This window comes from Electrona antarctica (assembly GCF_951216825.1).
Source record: "Electrona antarctica genome assembly, chromosome: 5".
In the NCBI taxonomy this organism is placed as follows: domain Eukaryota; kingdom Metazoa; phylum Chordata; class Actinopteri; order Myctophiformes; family Myctophidae; genus Electrona; species Electrona antarctica.
The window spans coordinates 11,843,129-11,861,068 of record NC_136810.1 but is presented as its reverse complement, the minus strand read 5'-3'; the positions used below and the strand labels follow the sequence as shown (position 1 = coordinate 11,861,068).

General features: G+C 43.6%; 2 protein-coding genes across 2 annotated transcripts; both read right to left on the bottom strand.

Annotated features, from left to right (window-relative positions):
* Nucleotides 1–2,978: 2,978 nt before the first annotated feature.
* plex9.2 (PML-like exon 9.2) lies at nt 2,979–5,472 on the bottom strand. The gene is made up of 2 exons (XM_079501136.1): nt 5,212–5,472; nt 2,979–4,365 (listed from the first exon to the last, which is right to left on the bottom strand). The coding sequence occupies exons 1-2, from the start codon at nt 5,273–5,275 to the stop codon at nt 3,758–3,760; spliced, it is 672 nt and encodes a 223-aa protein (XP_079357262.1). The 5' UTR covers nt 5,276–5,472; the 3' UTR covers nt 2,979–3,757.
* A 4,562-nt stretch (nt 5,473–10,034) lies between these two features.
* On the bottom strand, nt 10,035–15,257 carry LOC306923395 (DNA polymerase III subunit epsilon-like). Its single transcript, XM_079501456.1, has 3 exons — nt 15,050–15,257; nt 11,992–12,067; nt 10,035–11,414 (listed from the first exon to the last, which is right to left on the bottom strand). The coding sequence occupies exons 1-3, from the start codon at nt 15,059–15,061 to the stop codon at nt 10,849–10,851; spliced, it is 654 nt and encodes a 217-aa protein (XP_079357582.1). The 5' UTR covers nt 15,062–15,257; the 3' UTR covers nt 10,035–10,848.
* Between the last annotated feature and the right edge of the window lie 2,683 nt (nt 15,258–17,940).

Below are 17,940 nucleotides of genomic sequence, written 5' to 3'. Positions count from 1 at the left end.
TACAAAGTTGTATTCTTAGTCATGTACATATTTAAGAACAGAAGAATGATCACTATATAGATCTGTGTCATGGTTACTGTTAGCATAGTGAATACATTTTTCCATGCAGCACGGCTATTAGGACTCATGAGTATGGTTTGAATGCGTCTTTGACAAATCAGATTGCTTGGCCGAAACGTATATTATACGAGACTGAAATAACGGTAAGTCTACTCGCATACAATTCAATCAGTACATAATATTGTAAGGTACTGTACACCTGTGTATAGTACAGCATATTGCTGCTGTTGTACCAAAGCCCATCACAGTATTACAAGAACAGCTTCCAGAGAGATTTTGTTTTATGCTTAGCACTTTAGCGAATTGCTTTGAGAAAATGGTATGCGTTTACTGTGACCTCAACTACTGTAGTACTATAAGGTACAGCACAACCCTGGTGTAGTGAAAACTATGATAAATATGATACAATCCAGTATACCAAGGCCAGATTAAGAATGTGTTTCTTTGTTTATCATATCCAGGGTTGTGCAACAGAACCACCTTCATGGCTGGGAAGTTGGTGTACAGTACCAACAGAAACCACTCAATTTCGGAATTTCAAGTTAAAAATTTAAGTTATTTTGAAATCGCTAAAGGTGTTTGTAAGGGGTGGGCCATAGTGGATGTTGACCGAAAACGTTTCCAGTCGTGATCTACTGTATGTTGAAAGTCTAAATTAACCCCGTCCCATCCAAAGTCCCTGGGCTGAAAGGGGGGCTCATAGACCACAGATTATACATGCTATTGTTTAAGAAATATTAGGGGTCCATTGTGTAATGTTGTCATAAAGGCCATAAGTCTGCTACTTTCCTGCATCCTGTGTACTTAACACTACTACTTGTATATGGGGTGCTTTGATGTTTTACTGTGTATCTGATCCTGCTGTCTTCCTGATGAAGTAACAGTACATGATGCTGGTTTGTTTGGTGCTAATATGAAGTCTAACAATGGACATTAAAAGTGGATATTTAAGGATTTAACCAAGCAGGCACTTTGTTACTGAACTTATTTGCACTAAAGTGTTTTACTTTTGGATTTTATTTTAATACATTTGTGCATCTTGAGAGCACACAGATCTGAAGGCTGTGGTGGTGGTATGACGAGGTTTAAAAAAAGAACAACTGTATGATAATGTTTTCCTATATTAAAGTCTGCGATGAGGGCATGTTTTAGCATTTTGTAACGAGATGGTGTTTCCCACTGCATGGAGCTGTGTGGAGAAAGTATCTCAAGCTGGATTAATAAAGACCTGTTCTGCTAAGTGTTTCTCTTTGCTTGTGTCTATATCCTTCATTAATTAGTGTGTCATTGTATGCAACAGAAATACCTCATAGAAACCGCCCCATATAATTTTTTTAAAATGATGGGGATGATACATCAACACACACCTGTTAAAAGAATCAACAGCAGCCAATAATATCCTTGATAAACAGGGCTGATCCATAGATCTCTGGTTCTAAACTCTTCAGACAAACTAGTTTAATATTCTGATTCATTTACATCTGTTCTCTGGCCTACCTAATGACACTACCAAAAGCTTTCAACTCATGAAAATGTCATAGCAATGTAACTAACGCCAGTATCTAGTAAATTATGACCATAACATACCGGTAATGTACAGGTTTGTCTCTGTACAACTCAAACCATAATGACCACTAGCTTCATAAAACTTCTGCTGAAGGTTAGAGCTCATCTCTTAACTGCCTGTCCTGAAGGCTAAGTCAATCCAGAAATAATATTGGAATAATTATGGATTAAATTCAAGATGAATTAATTGAATAGCGACATGAAGTCAATTTCATATATTACTATTGTCATCTTAAAAATACAGGAAGAATTAGATGATCCACGACCATGTCCAAACAAGACTTAATTAGGTCTCCCCAGTTAATCAAGTATAAAATAAAGCTATGCACATTTCCTCAAATACAAAGTACTTTCTCATATTATACATAGTCTAGGTTTAGATGGTTGGATATGCTTTCTGTAGGAGAAAACATTCACACACCTAGAAATTAGGCATATGCACAGGTGTGTAGGCCAGTGGACATCAATGAAAGCAATAAGGTACACCCGCACACTGTATTTGCTCGGTACATGAGTATTGTCTTATTTAATGAAGCAACGTTTCGGTCCCTGCCTGAGGAAGGTCTGGAGGGACCGAAACGTTGCTTCATTAAATAAGACAATACTCATGTACCAAGCAAATAGTGTGCGGGTGTACCTTATTGCTTTCATGGATATGCTTTCTAAAATGTCTTAAGTACAAATTAATTTCCCAATAACTACTTTTGCCAATATAGTTACATAATGGACTATTATTTCCTATGGATATTTCCCTGTCTATATTTGATTACATCTGCTTTCCTAGTAAATAACTGGAGATCAGGGGACTGTAAAATAAAGAGTTACCAAAAGTTCACTTTACACACGTTTATGTATGTATAATGAGGTGAATTTTAAAGTGTGTATTGCTCGTTCTGATGGAGGACTGACATGTGCTGAAGGTAGAAAGGATACTCAAAAATATTACGAGACCAGGGAGACCAGTCTCCTTTGGCATGTGGGTTCAATGGTTCAAGTCCCAAGTTGCACTATAATGCTCCCATTGTATCTGTATGAGAAGAAATACACCCTGACCTATTTCTCTCTAAATCCCCATCTCATTTTATGCCTTATGTAAAGCACGTTGAATTAGCCTTTTGTGTATAGGAAATCTGCCATAAAAATAAACTTGGCTTGGTGTACCAGGTCTGAATCCCCAATTAGACAACTAAAATGAAAACCAGCAGTACGAACACACACGGATCACACAACGTGGCCTTGGCCTTTTTCTCCTGTTCCAGTGTGCACCACCCATTTTTAGCAAATATACGCAAATATACACAACATACATGCATACCGGTTACCAGTACAAATCAAATACAGCAACCAAAATGTAAAATTCAAGACATTTATTAGCAAATCCATCACACCTTAAAATCATGTATAAGAATTAAGTGCATTAAATACAATTATCTTAGATCATTATTATAAGTCACAATTAATGTATTTGGTTGATCACACACAAATGGATATCAGCCAATCGGAGAGCAGCTTAGCAGACTCAGTTGACATCACTGTCCTGTGTCTGACTCTTTCAACTGGTATAAAGGATCGGTGAACAAAAAGTTAAATGTGGACTGCGAAAGTAAAGAGGATTGACTAACACTCCCCTTCAGCAACATCAGCCATTGAAATAGCCTTAAAGGAGAAGTTCACCCTTTATATGTTGTAAGTTACACACCCCATGAAGCCTTGAATTCATGGAGATGTTTTTGTCGCATTCCTAAGCCAATAATTTGATGACCAGCGGTCAAATTATTGGCTCAGGAATGAGACAAAACAAAGAAGATCTGTGAATTCATGGCTTCATGGGGTGTGTAATTGATTGTAAGTGAACTACTCTTTTTTTAAGTAATCCATCCATGTAATAATCAGCGTACTATACTGTTCATTGGCCACAAATAGAAGAAAGTAGTTGTGCCGGGCAGGTCAAACTGTTCAGAAGACCCCTTTCACAGCAGTTATTTTGGCATAAAGAACTGCTGCAGAGAAAGCCCTGGGGGAAGGTAATAACATCCATTGAGGCCACAGGGTGTGTTAGCTGGTACTGTGTGCCAGCATGGATGGATGCTGGCACATGGAAATATGAAGCACACCCACAATTTAACATTACTTATTGTTCAGGTAATGAGCGAGAAGCCACAGATGAACCAGATGTGGGCTGCTGCTTTGATCCCGTCCGTTTCACAGATTCCATAGAGAAAGCATGTCTGTGCACAAGTGTCAAGTTGGGCTGAAGTCCCTGTCCGTAGAGCATCTGCAGGGCACGCACATCCTCCAAAGCATCGTGGGCCTTGTATTCCATCCCCAACACCTCCCTGAGCAGATTCTCCTGTCGGAAACTGCTGAGGCCGCGGTCTTTGAGCACGTCACGAGCCAGAGGCAGGGTGTCCAGGCAGCCCGAGACCGAAGACTCAAACTCGGCTCTGAGCGTCAGTTCGTCGAGCGCCCTAGCCAAGACCGGGCAGTCGAAACGTTTGATGTTGTGGCCAACGAGCAGCGGCTGCCCCAGCATGCGGAGGAAAGCGATGAAAGCCACCAGGAGTTCCTGGAGGGAGTTGGTGGGCACGGGCTGGCGGTGGAGGTAGAGCCGGTGTCTGCGCACCCTGAAGCCGGTGACTCTGGCAGCGCCGCTCTGCATGCGACAGCGCGGTACGGTGTAAAGGTTGAGAGAGTGACCGCCACTCACCGCCGCCAGCTGGATGATTTCACAGCTGTTTCCTGGACGAGACGACGAACATGTGACATGGGGTGAAGCGATTAATCGACTGATCAACAACAGTCACAGAACTAATTACGTTTTTAGTAATCGGTTTAGTGATGCATCTTGTAAATATTTCTCACATGTGATTGTAACCTAAATATTAATGTTTGTCTTTGTTTCATATAAGAAAATATTAAATAATTTACATTTGTAAACTACAACTGCATATGTCTGTGTCCCTGACCTCCCTGACCTAAAGCCCCAACCACACCGGTAGGGGCTCCTTGAGACAAAACCGTTTTAAGGTCAAGCACAACAATGCAAGAGTTGCATTGGTGTGGACAGATATACATTGTATTATTTCTAGCTTTTAAGACTTTTTAAAATAATTACAGTGCTTATAAAATAAAAATCACACCCGTGTGAACTGAGTGGTGCAACTCCCCTCTTACTTTTGCCCCTACTGGTACTCATGGTCACACACATAGGTTAACACATAGGCACACAGTCACATAGGTTAACACAGACATTGCTGTTCCTTGGAGTGGTTGCACCACTCAAAAATGTGACCGTTTTGGTATGAAAACGATGAATTTACTGAGAAGTCAAACACGACAGCCAGGGGGCGACATTTCCAGTTTGTTTCATGGCATGCATTGCATACATACAGGCAGGGTTCCATGTTGCACTGACGGACGCTACTTCTTAGCAGCAACAAATACATATAAATAACGCGCAAGCATTGTGCTAATGTGCTAGTAAAGTTACTAGTAGACCTTCTCTCTACCCCCTATGAAACAGGGACACCAGAAAACACGAGACACACACTCCACTTCTGGGTATGGGTATTAAAATCACCTCACCGAGTCCAGTTGTCTCCAAGTCAAAGAAAACCAGCGGTTGACAAAGATCTAAATTAGTCTCCATCACGCTTTAGGACGGCGGATTGTTCTGCTCCTAAACTAACCGACGGCTGACCGGTGAATCCGTGGTCTTCATAATTAATACCATAGAGATATTATGGATAATGTTGGTAATACTGAGTCAAGTTTCCTAGACAATGGTACTCGACTACTTCCAACTTCCCACCTCCCGTATTCAAAAACACTGCAGATTGGGCTGACGTTGTAGGCTCAGACGCTGCGACGCATGCGCATTGTTCTCAGGTCCAGGCAGTGACTCTCACTGGTGAAATCTGGATCAGGCTTGGACATTAGTTTTACTACCCAACAGTTTTTGCTTTTTTCTTCAGAATACTGTTGCGTGTTGCCACTTGATGGGGCCTTTTATTGGCGAATAGGGATTGATTGATTGAAGAATGTATTAACAGTTTGCAGAATTACAGTACATTTCAAGCACAAACTCAATACAAAGGCTGTTAACTGTGAGTGGACGACCCAATTAAGCATTACACTTGTTTCCAATAGGGTCCACCATGTTCAAATCATCAAAACATTTAGAGACGTACAAATAGACACTTCTATAGACAGAACAGGAATTCATCATAAAGGAGGAATGGCTTAGGGTCGACGACAGAGTACAGCAACTTGCAATGGGTCTGGTCCACAAGATTCGATACACCACCAAGATACCCATGTACCTGTCTAGATACTTCCTTAATGTTAACGAAGTCCACACCCACAACACCAGAGGGAGTGCAACGAACCATGTACAACCCAGATTCGGCACAAACAAGGGACTAAATTCTTTTCGCTCCTATGCCACCAAAATGTGGAACGCCCTACCAACTGTCATTAAGACATGCGAATCCCTTGACTCCTTCAACACCGCTCTCAAAGGGCACCTACGGATGGCTGCAATTCGAAACTGGCCCCCGTAAAATCTGAATCCCCCCCCCCGCCCCCCCCCCCCCCTTTTTTCCCCTCACTGTATATATTTCTTTTCCCTTTTTACCTCCTTTTTGATGAATTCCTGTTCTGTCTATAGAAGTGTCTATTTGTACGTCTCTAAATGTTTTGATGATTTGAACATGGTGGACCCTGTTGGAAACAAGTGTAATGCTTAATTGGGTCGTCCACTCACAGTTAACAGCCTTTGTATTGAGTTTGTGCTTGAAATGTACTGTAATTCTGCAAACTGTTAATAAATTCTTCAATCAATCAATCAATCAAGGTAAAAAGGGAAAAGAAACATATACAGTGAGGGAAAAAAAGGGGTGGGCGGTGGGGGGGATTCACGTTCAGCTCCGTTAATTTGTTTGTTTTCCTTGGAGGAGCTGCGTTGGGTCCCCAAGTCGGCTCCGTGGCCGTACCTTGAGTTGGCTGTGTGGCCGTGACCGTCTCGTGTTGTCCTTGTGTTGGGTCCCCAAGTCGGCTCCGTGGCCGTACCTTGAGTTGGCTGTGTGGCCGCGACCGTCTCTTGTGTTGTCCTTGCGTTCGTGTTTGAGGGATTCCGATTTTACAGGGGCCAGTTTCGAATTGCAGCCGTCCGTAGGTGCCCTTTGAGAGCGGTTTTGAAGGAGTCAAGGGATTCGCATGTCTTAATGACATGGACACCGGAAGTTTACGGAATGCATTGGAGTTAATCATAGAGTATATATAGTTAATGGGCTCGCTGGTTAACAATCTGCCCTCCCACTCTGGGCTCTTTGGTGTAGAGCACATTAAAACCTTCTACAGAAACCTAGGTGTTTGTAAAGACGATTTTAAATTAGTTATGGTAACAACTGATGAGGTACTTAAGAAACTGAGTGCCCTCCAACCCCACAAGGCCACTGGCCATGACAATATTCCCTCCAAATTTCTCAGAGACTCAGCCATCTCTATAGCTCCAATCATCACCCACATAGTAAACCTCTCCATCAAACAGGGACAGGTCCCCCTAGATTTCAAACTGGCCAAAGTAACCCCCCTGCACAAGAAAGGGAGTAAATTAGACCCCGGCAACTACCGCCCTATTTCTATTCTAAGCTCCATCTCGAAAGTGATGGAAAAAATAGTCTATGAACAGGTTGAAAAGTATCTTGCCACTAATAAATTATTGTACGAGTTCCAATCTGGCTTCAGAACATCCCACTCCACTGACACATGCCTTCTCTATTTGAGCGACCACATCAAACAAGAGGTGGACGCTGGCAAATACTGCGGCATGGTCATGCTGGACCTCCAAAAGGCTTTTGACACAGTGAACCACTCCATACTGGTTAACAAGCTAAAAGCAATTGGTTTCGATAGCACATCAGCGAGCTGGATGCAATCCTACCTGGAGGGGAGAGAACAGATGGTGGAAGTGAACGGAACACTGTCCCCCCCCCTCCCAGTGAGCTGTGGCGTTCCACAAGGAAGCATACTAGGGCCTCTACTGTTCCTATTATGTTAACGACATGACTTCAGCTTGTGACTGCAACTTGTTCCTGTTCGCAGATGACTCGGCACTGCTGGTCTCGGACAGGGACAAACTGCAGGTTGAAAATGCCCTCAGCTCTGAACTCGGTAGAATCTGCACCTGGCTCGCTGATAACAAACTATCTTTACACCTGGGAAAAACTGAATCCATTCTCTTTGGATCTAATAGTAATCTCAGCAAGGCAAATGGCTTCTTGGTTAGAGTGGGTGACAATGTTATCACACGTAAAGATGAAATTACCTACCTAGGTTCCATCCTGGAGGCTAATCTTTCCGGTGATAAAATGGCCACCAACGTAATCAAAAAAGTCAACCAAAGAACAAGATTCCTTTACAGGATCTCCTCACTGGTCGACAAAAACACCTTGAAGACCTTAACAGGAGCCCTTGTACAAGGCTTCTTTGACTATGCATGCACCTCCTGGTACCACAGCACCTCAAAGGCCCTTAAAACTAGGCTCCAGACCTCCCAAAACAAACTGGTCAGGCTCCTACTTGGCCTCACCCCCCGAACCCACCTCACCCCTGCCCACTTTGACAGACTGGCATGGCTTAGGGTCGGCGACAGAGTACAGCATCTTGCAATGGGTCTGGTCCACAAGATTCGATACTCCACCAAGATACCCATGTACCTGTGTAGATACTTCCTTAATGTTAATGAAGTCCACACCCACAACACCAGAGGGAGTGCAACGAATCATGTTCAACCCAGATTCGGCACAAACAAGGGACTAAATTCTTTTCTCTCCTATGCCACCAAAATGTGGAACGCCCTACCAACAGTCATTAAGACATGCGAATCCCTTGACTCCTTCAAAACCGCTCTCAAAGGGCACCTACGGATGGCTGCAATTCGAAACTGGCCCCCGTAAAATCTGAACCCCCCCCCCACTGCCCTCCCCCTTTTTCCCCTCACTGTATATGTTTCTTTTCCCTTTTTACCTCCATTATGATGAATTCCTGTACTGTTCTTTGTCTATATAGAAGTGTCTATTTGTACGTCTCTAAATGTTTTGATGATTTGAACATGGTGGACCCTGTTGTAAACAAGTGTAATGCTTAATTGGGTCGTCCACTCACAGTTAACAGCCTTTGTATTGAGTTTGTGCTTGAAATGTACTGTAATTCTGCAAACTGTTAATAAAATTTTCAATCAATCAATCAATCGCGCGAGTACATGAACCACGTGACGGGGCTGTTTTCTGAACCCCTCAATGTCGCAACTCTGTCTATACAGTATACTCTATGGCTCTGACTGTTGCTACATACTAAAGTAATACCTACTAGCCTACTGTATGCACTTGTTTGTCAGGGCCCGGGGACATGCTGTTATTTTCTAACCTTACCATAATAACCTTTTAACCTAGGTTATTGTATGAAATCATTGGTCAGCCTAGATTTCACTCATTGATTAAAAAAATCCAGACCCACAGGAACGCACCCAGGGTGCCGGCCCGATTCCGGCGAGCCGCCCCGCGTCCGAAACGGTTGAGAAATGACAGTTACCATGTGGGGGTCCTTCTACTGTACCCTCTACTGTACTGTACTGTCACTGTACTGGCACACCCGAGATCACCATATATATATACAGTTAATATGTGCGTGTGTGTTTGTGTGTGTGTGTTAGGTTGCGCACAGGTGGTGAAAAACAACCATGCTGTTTTCGTGCTCAGACGCACTCACGCACCCACGCCAGCCAGCCAGCCAGGCAGGCACCCAGCCACCCACACACAGTCACAGGGCTTAAAGCCAAAAACAATCCCAAGACTGAAAATGTTTTTTTGCAAATCTGCACTGATCTCATTAAATGACCCCTATGAGATCCTCAGGACTGAAATCAGTCCCCAGGACTAAGAACTTTAAGCCCTGCAGTCACTTAAGGAAGTGGTTGCACCACTTTAAAAAAATCAGCTTTAATACATAATGTGAAAAGAAAGAACCTGCAAAAGCAAAGACAACATTGGAAAGGCAGCATGGTCTCAACCACTCTTAAAAAACCCATAGGCCTAACTTTCTTTACAAATAAAATGTTATGTTGTCAGTCATGTATACAGCATTACAGCCCATGTTGTTTTATTTTTGTGAAACTTATTTTTAGTTGTAACCATTAGTCAGTGGAACCAACGGTCCGGAACGGGAGGATGGGTTTGAGGAAGGGGTGAGAGGGTATAGCTCTGTGTTGAAGAAAAAGCAAGGGAGAGATAAGTGACAGGATTGTGTACACCTTAACATGTTTGTCCTATTTGTGCTTTGCACTGTGGAACAAATTGCTGAGTGGAGTGTGTGGGTTGCTCTCAATCAATGTAAAGTAAAAAATGAATAAAAACGTGGTCACAAAAAACCTTTATTAATTAGGAAGGTAGGAAGTGTACTTATACCTACTTATAAGTCTACAGCATACACACAGTACACTACACAGCTTCACTGCCTTCACACTTTTACACAGTTCCACACACATCCTAACCTGACTCCGCCAGATGGCTCTCTGCTGCCCCATCTGGCGGAGTCAGGTTACACACATCCCAGAGCTACAGCAATCTGAGAACCCATCAGCAAAAAAATAAAGGAAAAACAGCGCCCTCTTTTCCCTGACGCAAGTCAACAGTCTGTCTCGAGAGACTATAGCTACAGTGACTACCGTAGGCCACTGGGCTGCTCCACTAGAGCAGAGGTTTTCAACCTGTGGGTCGGGACCCCCAGGGGGGTCCTCACATGACTTTACAGAAGAAGTCCCAAATTACAGTAAAGTCACAATTTACTTTTAAGAAAAAATGTTATACCAAAAAGAATATATGAAATTAAAAAGGACCATTACTGCATCAAAGGCAATCAACAAACTATAGGCTACTATAGGCTTATACAAAACTGGTCAAACATTGGCCACATTGTCAAATAATATAATAGGCAAAAAAAAAGAAGTGCTGGCTTTAAAACAACATATAGGCTATATTTTTAATACAAAGGCATTTATATATGTATTTTTGTCAACATGTTAAACATGTTGAGACCATGTTTTGTTAACCGAAACCAAAATCACAACACTAACACTAAATAGAAATGGGTTTCCAAAAACTAAAATTGGCCAGCTACAAACTGAAATATGAAAGAAAACTGTAAATAGACCAGAAACAAACCTTAATCAAAAAAAGTGCAATCATTTACAGCGTACATGAACTGCAACTCATCTATTTCCCACAGCCTCCAGTGCTTGTACAGCTCCTGCAGAACCCTGACATCTTCCTCGGCATCATGTGCGTTGTAGGACATGTTAAGGAAGCAGCTCACCAGATCCTTCAGCTTGTGGCTGTTTAAAGCCCACAGCTCCCTGCTGAGCTGGAGAGTGTCCAGAAACCCACCATTGGCCACATCTAGGAATTCCTCTACCAGGGAGCACCTTTGCAGACTATTGATCAACACCCTATGGTCGAAGCCCTCAGCGTTGTGGGCTGCCAGCACCAGAGGAGCCTCGAAGGAGCTCAGGAAGTCGATGAAGTCAGAGAGGGCATGCATGAGAGGGATGGTGGGTACGGGCTGTCCATGGAGCCGGAGTGAGCGCCGGTGAAAGCCACGCCGTCTGTGGGTAGTGAAGCCGTTGACGAGAGAGGCATCGGCATCGATGTCACGGCACGGGGAGATGAACACGTTAAACTCTCTGTCACCACTGATGGCAGCCAGCTGCAAAATGTGACAACGTGCCTTGTCTGAGGTAGGACAGAGAAACATGAGAGAGAGGGAGAGAGAGAGAGAGAGAGAGAGAGAGAGAGAGAGAGAACAATTTAAGTATGTGCATGGGGTGAGAGTGAGGTGAAGAACAACAGAGAACTTGATTGGAGAATATTATATTCTCTACACATATACAATTCCCTTTATGTCATGTTAGGACCTGGTTAGGACCCACCCTTTTTGCCGATTTTGTGCTCTCATATACTCAATGCAAAGTGCATTCATGTTATGCTCCTTCAGAGCGGTTGTCTTCATCATTTGTATACATCTTAATTGTGGAATAAATTTCCCATCAGACCAGACTTTTTCCTCCAGTGTGTTTTATTTCTCATCTTGTGCATAAAAAAATCTCCAATCAAACTGCATACACCACTGAAACTGAGCAGTCTTTACTTATTGCTTATCAGTTTAAGATATAACCTTGAGCAGACATTAACAAACAGGATCAACTGTTATTATCATCAACAGCATAATAACATATCACATGCAGCTAATATAATTATAAAGAAAAAAATTCCTCTGCTGAAAATAATTTAGAGTTCAGACATGCGTTACCTAAGCCTGTTGTCTCCATGTCAAAGAACACAACAATGCAGTCATCAATCATCTCAGGCTCGTCTTCAGGATCAAACTGCAAAGACATACCTCCATTATTCACAAACTGGTCATTTACTGATGTCACAATCATTAAACATGTAGAACAGCTGTTTAAGAGAGCCTAACAGTACGTTTTAACAGCGGGCGACAGACAGATGAATTTTCCGGAAGTGCATTATTTGTCAATGGGACCCGGCAACTACTGGCGATAGAGGCGATAGCAGGCGATGGTCGAAAAGTGGGCGGAGGAACGTCGGCCGAAAAGATAAACATAATTAATCTTTGGGCGACGTCGCCCGACGATAGTGGGCGATTGGTCGATAGCCAATGAAATTCAAGTGATACTCGCCGTTGGTCTCCCGCTGTTAAAACGTACTGTAAGGTGTCCGATAAGAAATAATAACAAACTCACACTTTGTTTCTATGATTTATGTATTTTTAACTATGTAGCACTCTGGGATTCCTTGTGAATGAAAAGTGCAAAACAAATGTACAAAATGTATTATTGTCTCCACCAGGCCGAAGGCATGGGGATTGAGTATGTTTTGTACTCCGTCCGTGTGTGTGTGTGTCCGTGTGTGACTGTGTCCGTCCGTCCGTCTGTCTGTGTACAACTAATCTCCGGCACCATTAACCCGGTCGATGCCAAATTTTGCACACACACTCCCTGGATGCCAACGATGAACCTCTGCCCCAAATCTTCCAGAACGGCCTGTTATAGCGCCACCAGGAGGCCGACTTTAGAAAAACACATTTTTTTATATTACTCCTCCAGATTCTGTCCAGAAATCCCGCAAATCGTTACACACTATCTCTATTCTCTATAGTCATGTGTTCAAGCCGGATCTATCCGATATTTCATATTCCATCCTAATTGGCTAACATTGGCTTTCAAAGTTTGCAGGATTGGCCTGTTTTGAACAAAAAGCAGCGTGCAATTTACGTGAAATCTTTCACAGACTTCCCTACTAGGCTGAGGAATATATCCCACCCTTTTCACATTGGCCTGTTATAGCGCCAGGTGGATTTTTGGCACAAAATGCCTGAAATCATCCAATTGCCATCCAAGGCGTAAGAAGAAATGGCACCCCTTTCAAATTGGCCTATTACAGCACCACCAGGAGGCCACAACCTGACTATTATCTCCCATCTTCCATGAAGGAGGCCAAATGGAAGAGATGCCGGGTGGCCCTCACTTATCATGTGGAAGACAGGACACTTATGGAAAATTGTCAGGAAAAAGCAGTTCCTGTCAAGTACCAGCACCAAATATGAGCTGAAAGTTTATCAGCAAACCCTCCAACACTTTCAAGGGAAAACCCAGGTTTTTATGGTAACAGCACAGCAAGGCAAGATATCCACTGAAATTGTATCTCATTCTCAACAGCTTGCAAGAGACTGACATGGATATTACTGCACAGCCTGGATGCTGTCGGAAGTGGTACAAAACTCTAGCTCAAGTCCACAGATTGCGACCGTTACAGACTAAATTAGTCGCAGACTAATTGGCTAACATTGGCTTTCAAAGTTTGCAGGATTGGCCTGTTTTGAACAAAAAGCAGCATGCAATTTACATGAAATCTTTCACAGACTTTCCTACTAGGCTGAGGAATATATCCTACCCTTTTCACATTGGCCTGTTATTGCACCACTAACAGGTGGATTTTTGCAAAACACAATTTTGGAACAAAATGCCTCAAATCATGAACGCAGCGTGCAATTTATGGGAAATCTTTCACAGACTTTCCTACTAGGCTGAGGAATATATCCCACCCTTTCAGTGTTGCCAACTCAAGTCCACCGATTGCGACCGTTACAGGTCGCAGATTATTATGAATACCTACAAAACCCTTCCGTCGCTCCATCAGTCACAACTCCATATATGATTGTCAGTCCATCACGCCTTGTGACATGTCACGCCACCATATATGACCGTCAGTCCCTCACACCACCATATTTGGCCGTCAGTCCGTGTGACACGCTCCATATACCTTCAGATCTCCATATGGAGCTGACCTGATACCTACCTGTCCATTCAATCTCTAGATGGGCCCGCTCCAAAGTTATTAGTGCAGCCGTGCCCAGCAGCCGGCGAAAACTAGAGTTCTCAACAGGCCTGAAAATTAAGGCCCTCATCAAACCCTGGGCCTGTACACTCAAGACATGCTCCATATATGGCCAGACCTCATCAAACCCTAAAGACTCGCCCCCGCTGCCACCCTTTAGATCTCCATAATATGGAGCTGACCCGTTCTGACATTCCATATATTGATCTGACCTCATCAATCCCTGTACACTCAATACACGCTCCATATATGGCCAGTAGCCTACAGAATTTATTCCATATGTTGAGCTGACCCCCCATGCCCAGCAATCTGAAATTCATAGTCAACTGATATGGATGACATATCTTATTCTTAGGAAGATGAAGTGAAACTGATTGATTATGTGATGATAATGATGAATATTGATATGACAGTGATGATTATGATGATGATCATTGATTAAAGTGAATGAAAGACCGATAATTCTTAATTTTTTCCTCTGTAGCCTATAAAACATTTCATTCTGTGAATCTATGGTTGGCATCTTTGAAGGCTGATAACTGCAACTAAGCTAACACTTGGGAAGGGCTATCATGTTGAAATATACCTTAAGTGTCCCTGACTAGTGAAAGTTCTGGTCTGGCTCACAGTGCTCTACACTACAGAGCAATAGTGGGGGGGGAAAGAAAAAAACAACATTAAAATAATAGCAGTAGGCCTGTCAGGACATGATTAACAACAAGGATTTTAAAAGCTCAACTAAAAGCAAGGGTTAGTAATAGTAGGTCTTGAGCTGTGCTTTAAAAATGTCTAGGCTACAGTCTGTCGAAGTTTGTTCCACGCCGAGTCGCCGACGCCTCGTGTTGCAAAAAAGTTGAGCCTTTACATTCAATTATTATTATTAATCAAAGCAACGTTTAGAATAGTAACAGTTTAACTATAGGCTACCATTTTATGAACAATTGTCTTACCATCATGGCCATTACGACGTGGTCAGCAAATCCCTGAGAAGGTTAGAGTAGCTGTGAACCGTACGTGTTTAATCAAAGAGCGTCTGCGGAAGCGGACAATCACAACAGAGTTCAGATGCAGATTGCAGACGCAGGAACTGGAAGGGGACGGTTAGAGACTAGGGGTGCGTTCGGAAATGCGCACCGGGAGCGCACTCGCCTATTAGTTTGCATTGCACAGTGCGCTCAGTGCGCTATTTCCGAACGCGCCCCTTTTTGATACTAGTGCATGTAAGGCCTACTAAAGTGAACGTTTCGTGAAGATTCTTGTAAACCATGTTTTTTCTGTTCTATGGACCCTAGAGGACACACAAAAAACGGTTTACATTTCCGCCCTAACAATATTTTATCACCATGGCAATACATGGCAATGTATAGCAATATTTTGCGTCTGTCTGTATTTCTGTCGACATCATTTCTCCAAATCTGCCTGGCCGATTTACACCAAATGTGGTCCAGGAGTGTATGATCATGTGCTCTAGAAAACCCCACACATTTTTCGCAGTGATGGTTTACAAGAATATTCACGAAACGTTCACTAAACTGGATTCTGCTACGTAACTACATACACTAAAAGTAGACTTTATTTGGTACTGGCTGCTAATAGTTTATTATATTGTTTTTAAGTGGTGCAACCACTTCATTAAGGAGCTTTGTGTGCCTGGCTGGGTCTGCCCCTGGCTGGCTGGCTGGCTGTATCCGAGCACAAAAATAGCATTTGGTTGGTTTTCAAAACCAAGTGTCACTGTTGTGCAGCCTGCCTGCCTAACACACACATACATATTAACTGATGATGATTTCAGGTGTATCAGTACAGTACAGTAGGCCTACAGTACAGTAGGGACCCCCTGGAGACCCCCACACGGTAACACGGTCATTTCTCAACCGTTTCGGACGTGGGGCGGCTCGCCGGAACCGCCCCACTGGGCACGTTCCTGGGGGTCTGGATGTTCCGGGGACCCCCACACGGTACTCTGTCATTTCTCGACCGTTTCGGACGCTGGGCAGCTAGCCGGAACCAGGCCGACACACTGGGCGTGTTCTGGGTCTGGACGTTCCAGGGACCCCCCGGGGACCCCCACGCGGAGTTGCACCACTTACTTCACACGGGTGTGATTTTTATTGCCACCAAGTGACTTTGACTTTGTGTAAAATCTGATCAGTATTAGCTTTATTATTATTATTATTATTTGAGTGGTGCTAGCCACTCCCATGCGTGACTATGTGTGTCTGTCTGGGACTCTGGGTGCTTCCAGACAGTGGAGTCACGAAGATGCCAAAAGCCGTGAGCGGCAGGCGTCTCTTCCCGGGTTTTTAGACAGCAGGTGGGTGGAAATGGAACCTCCACCCATGCGGGAATTTGCAGCGTCGGCAAGAGTTTCCGGTTTTCTGGCCGACGCTGCCGTGTGGGTAGAGCTTAAATTCCATCCACCAGCTGTCTAAAAACCCGGAAGAGACTCGCGGCTTTTGGCATCTTCGTGACTCCATTGTCTGGAAGCACCCTGTCTGGAAGTAGTGTAACAAGCTGTTTCCAGGTGTCTAGGCGCGGCAGAAATCCGCTCGTGGCAAGCATCTCTTCCTGGTTTTTAGACAGCTGGTGGATGGAAATTAAGCTCCACCCACGCGGCAGAATGGCGCGTCGGCCAGATTCCCAGAAACGCTTGCCCCCGGCCCGCGGCAAATGGAAGCCACGCGCAAGCTTCATTTTCCATCCACCAGCTGTCTAAAAACCAGGAAGAGACGCCTGCCGCGCCTAGACGCCTAAGTGTGGAGTGAACACAGTGTAGGCCTAACCCCCTTTCTGAAACCAGCTCCTCGCCACTCGCTCTACACACTTGCCCTCGATATGCGCGTTCACGCGAGGCTGCGCCATATTAAGTGTCGTCCGAAACCAAGCAGCCTTGAGTGGAAGTGGCTTATAAAGCCCTCAAGAGCGAGTCTGTGCCGATCTAGACTCGATTGCCTTGTGCAGCCCTGTTCTCTGTCCGCATGGAAACCGCGACCTACAAATGTAAGTACCACCACAAATAAATGATAAATAAACTCCTCCTAAACAATCTTCATCTGATGCAGAATAGACAACACTCCAACTGATGTTCACAAGGGCTCTTTATTTACCCCACCGTGAAAAAAACTATAAATGAAAGTTATGAAACCACACAAACAAAACAACTTTTAACACAATGATTTATAAACACCATGGATGTATATGACATGTCATTTTTGACAGTCACGCTGTATTTCCTTTTTCCATATTAATGAAATCCACATGTCACAAACATACACTATACAATGCAATATAACTGTACAAACAAAATAACAGGTAACACAATTGCGTGATGGTAACCATGGCAACGGATGGTGTCTGTTTCCTGTTTCTGCACAAGGAGGGCGAGTGTATTTCCAAACAGCACCCTAATCAAGGGAACTTGATTCAGCTGGAGGGGCACTTTCTGACGAGGGAACCTCCCGAGAGCACTTCAAGTCAAGGGACTGGTTTCAGAAAGGGCCTATGTGTGTCTGTATGAGCACGGAAGTACCACATGTCGGCAAGCCTGATACATTTGTATCAGGGGGACTATTCAAAGTATAGGCGGAATTAGGCCTAGTCAGTGTTGTAGTGCTACTTTTAGAAGTGGGGGACATTAAATAATGTGAAAAGAAAGAACCTTCAAAAGCAAAGACAACATTTAATTGGTGAAAGATGGAAAGGCAGCATTATGGTCTCTCAACCACTCTTTAAAAAATCACACCCATGTGAACTGAGTGGTGTAAGGTCTTATATAGACTGATCAGCTGTGGTCTGACGTAATGTCTGACGTAATGAAATCACACCCGTGTGAACTGGGTGA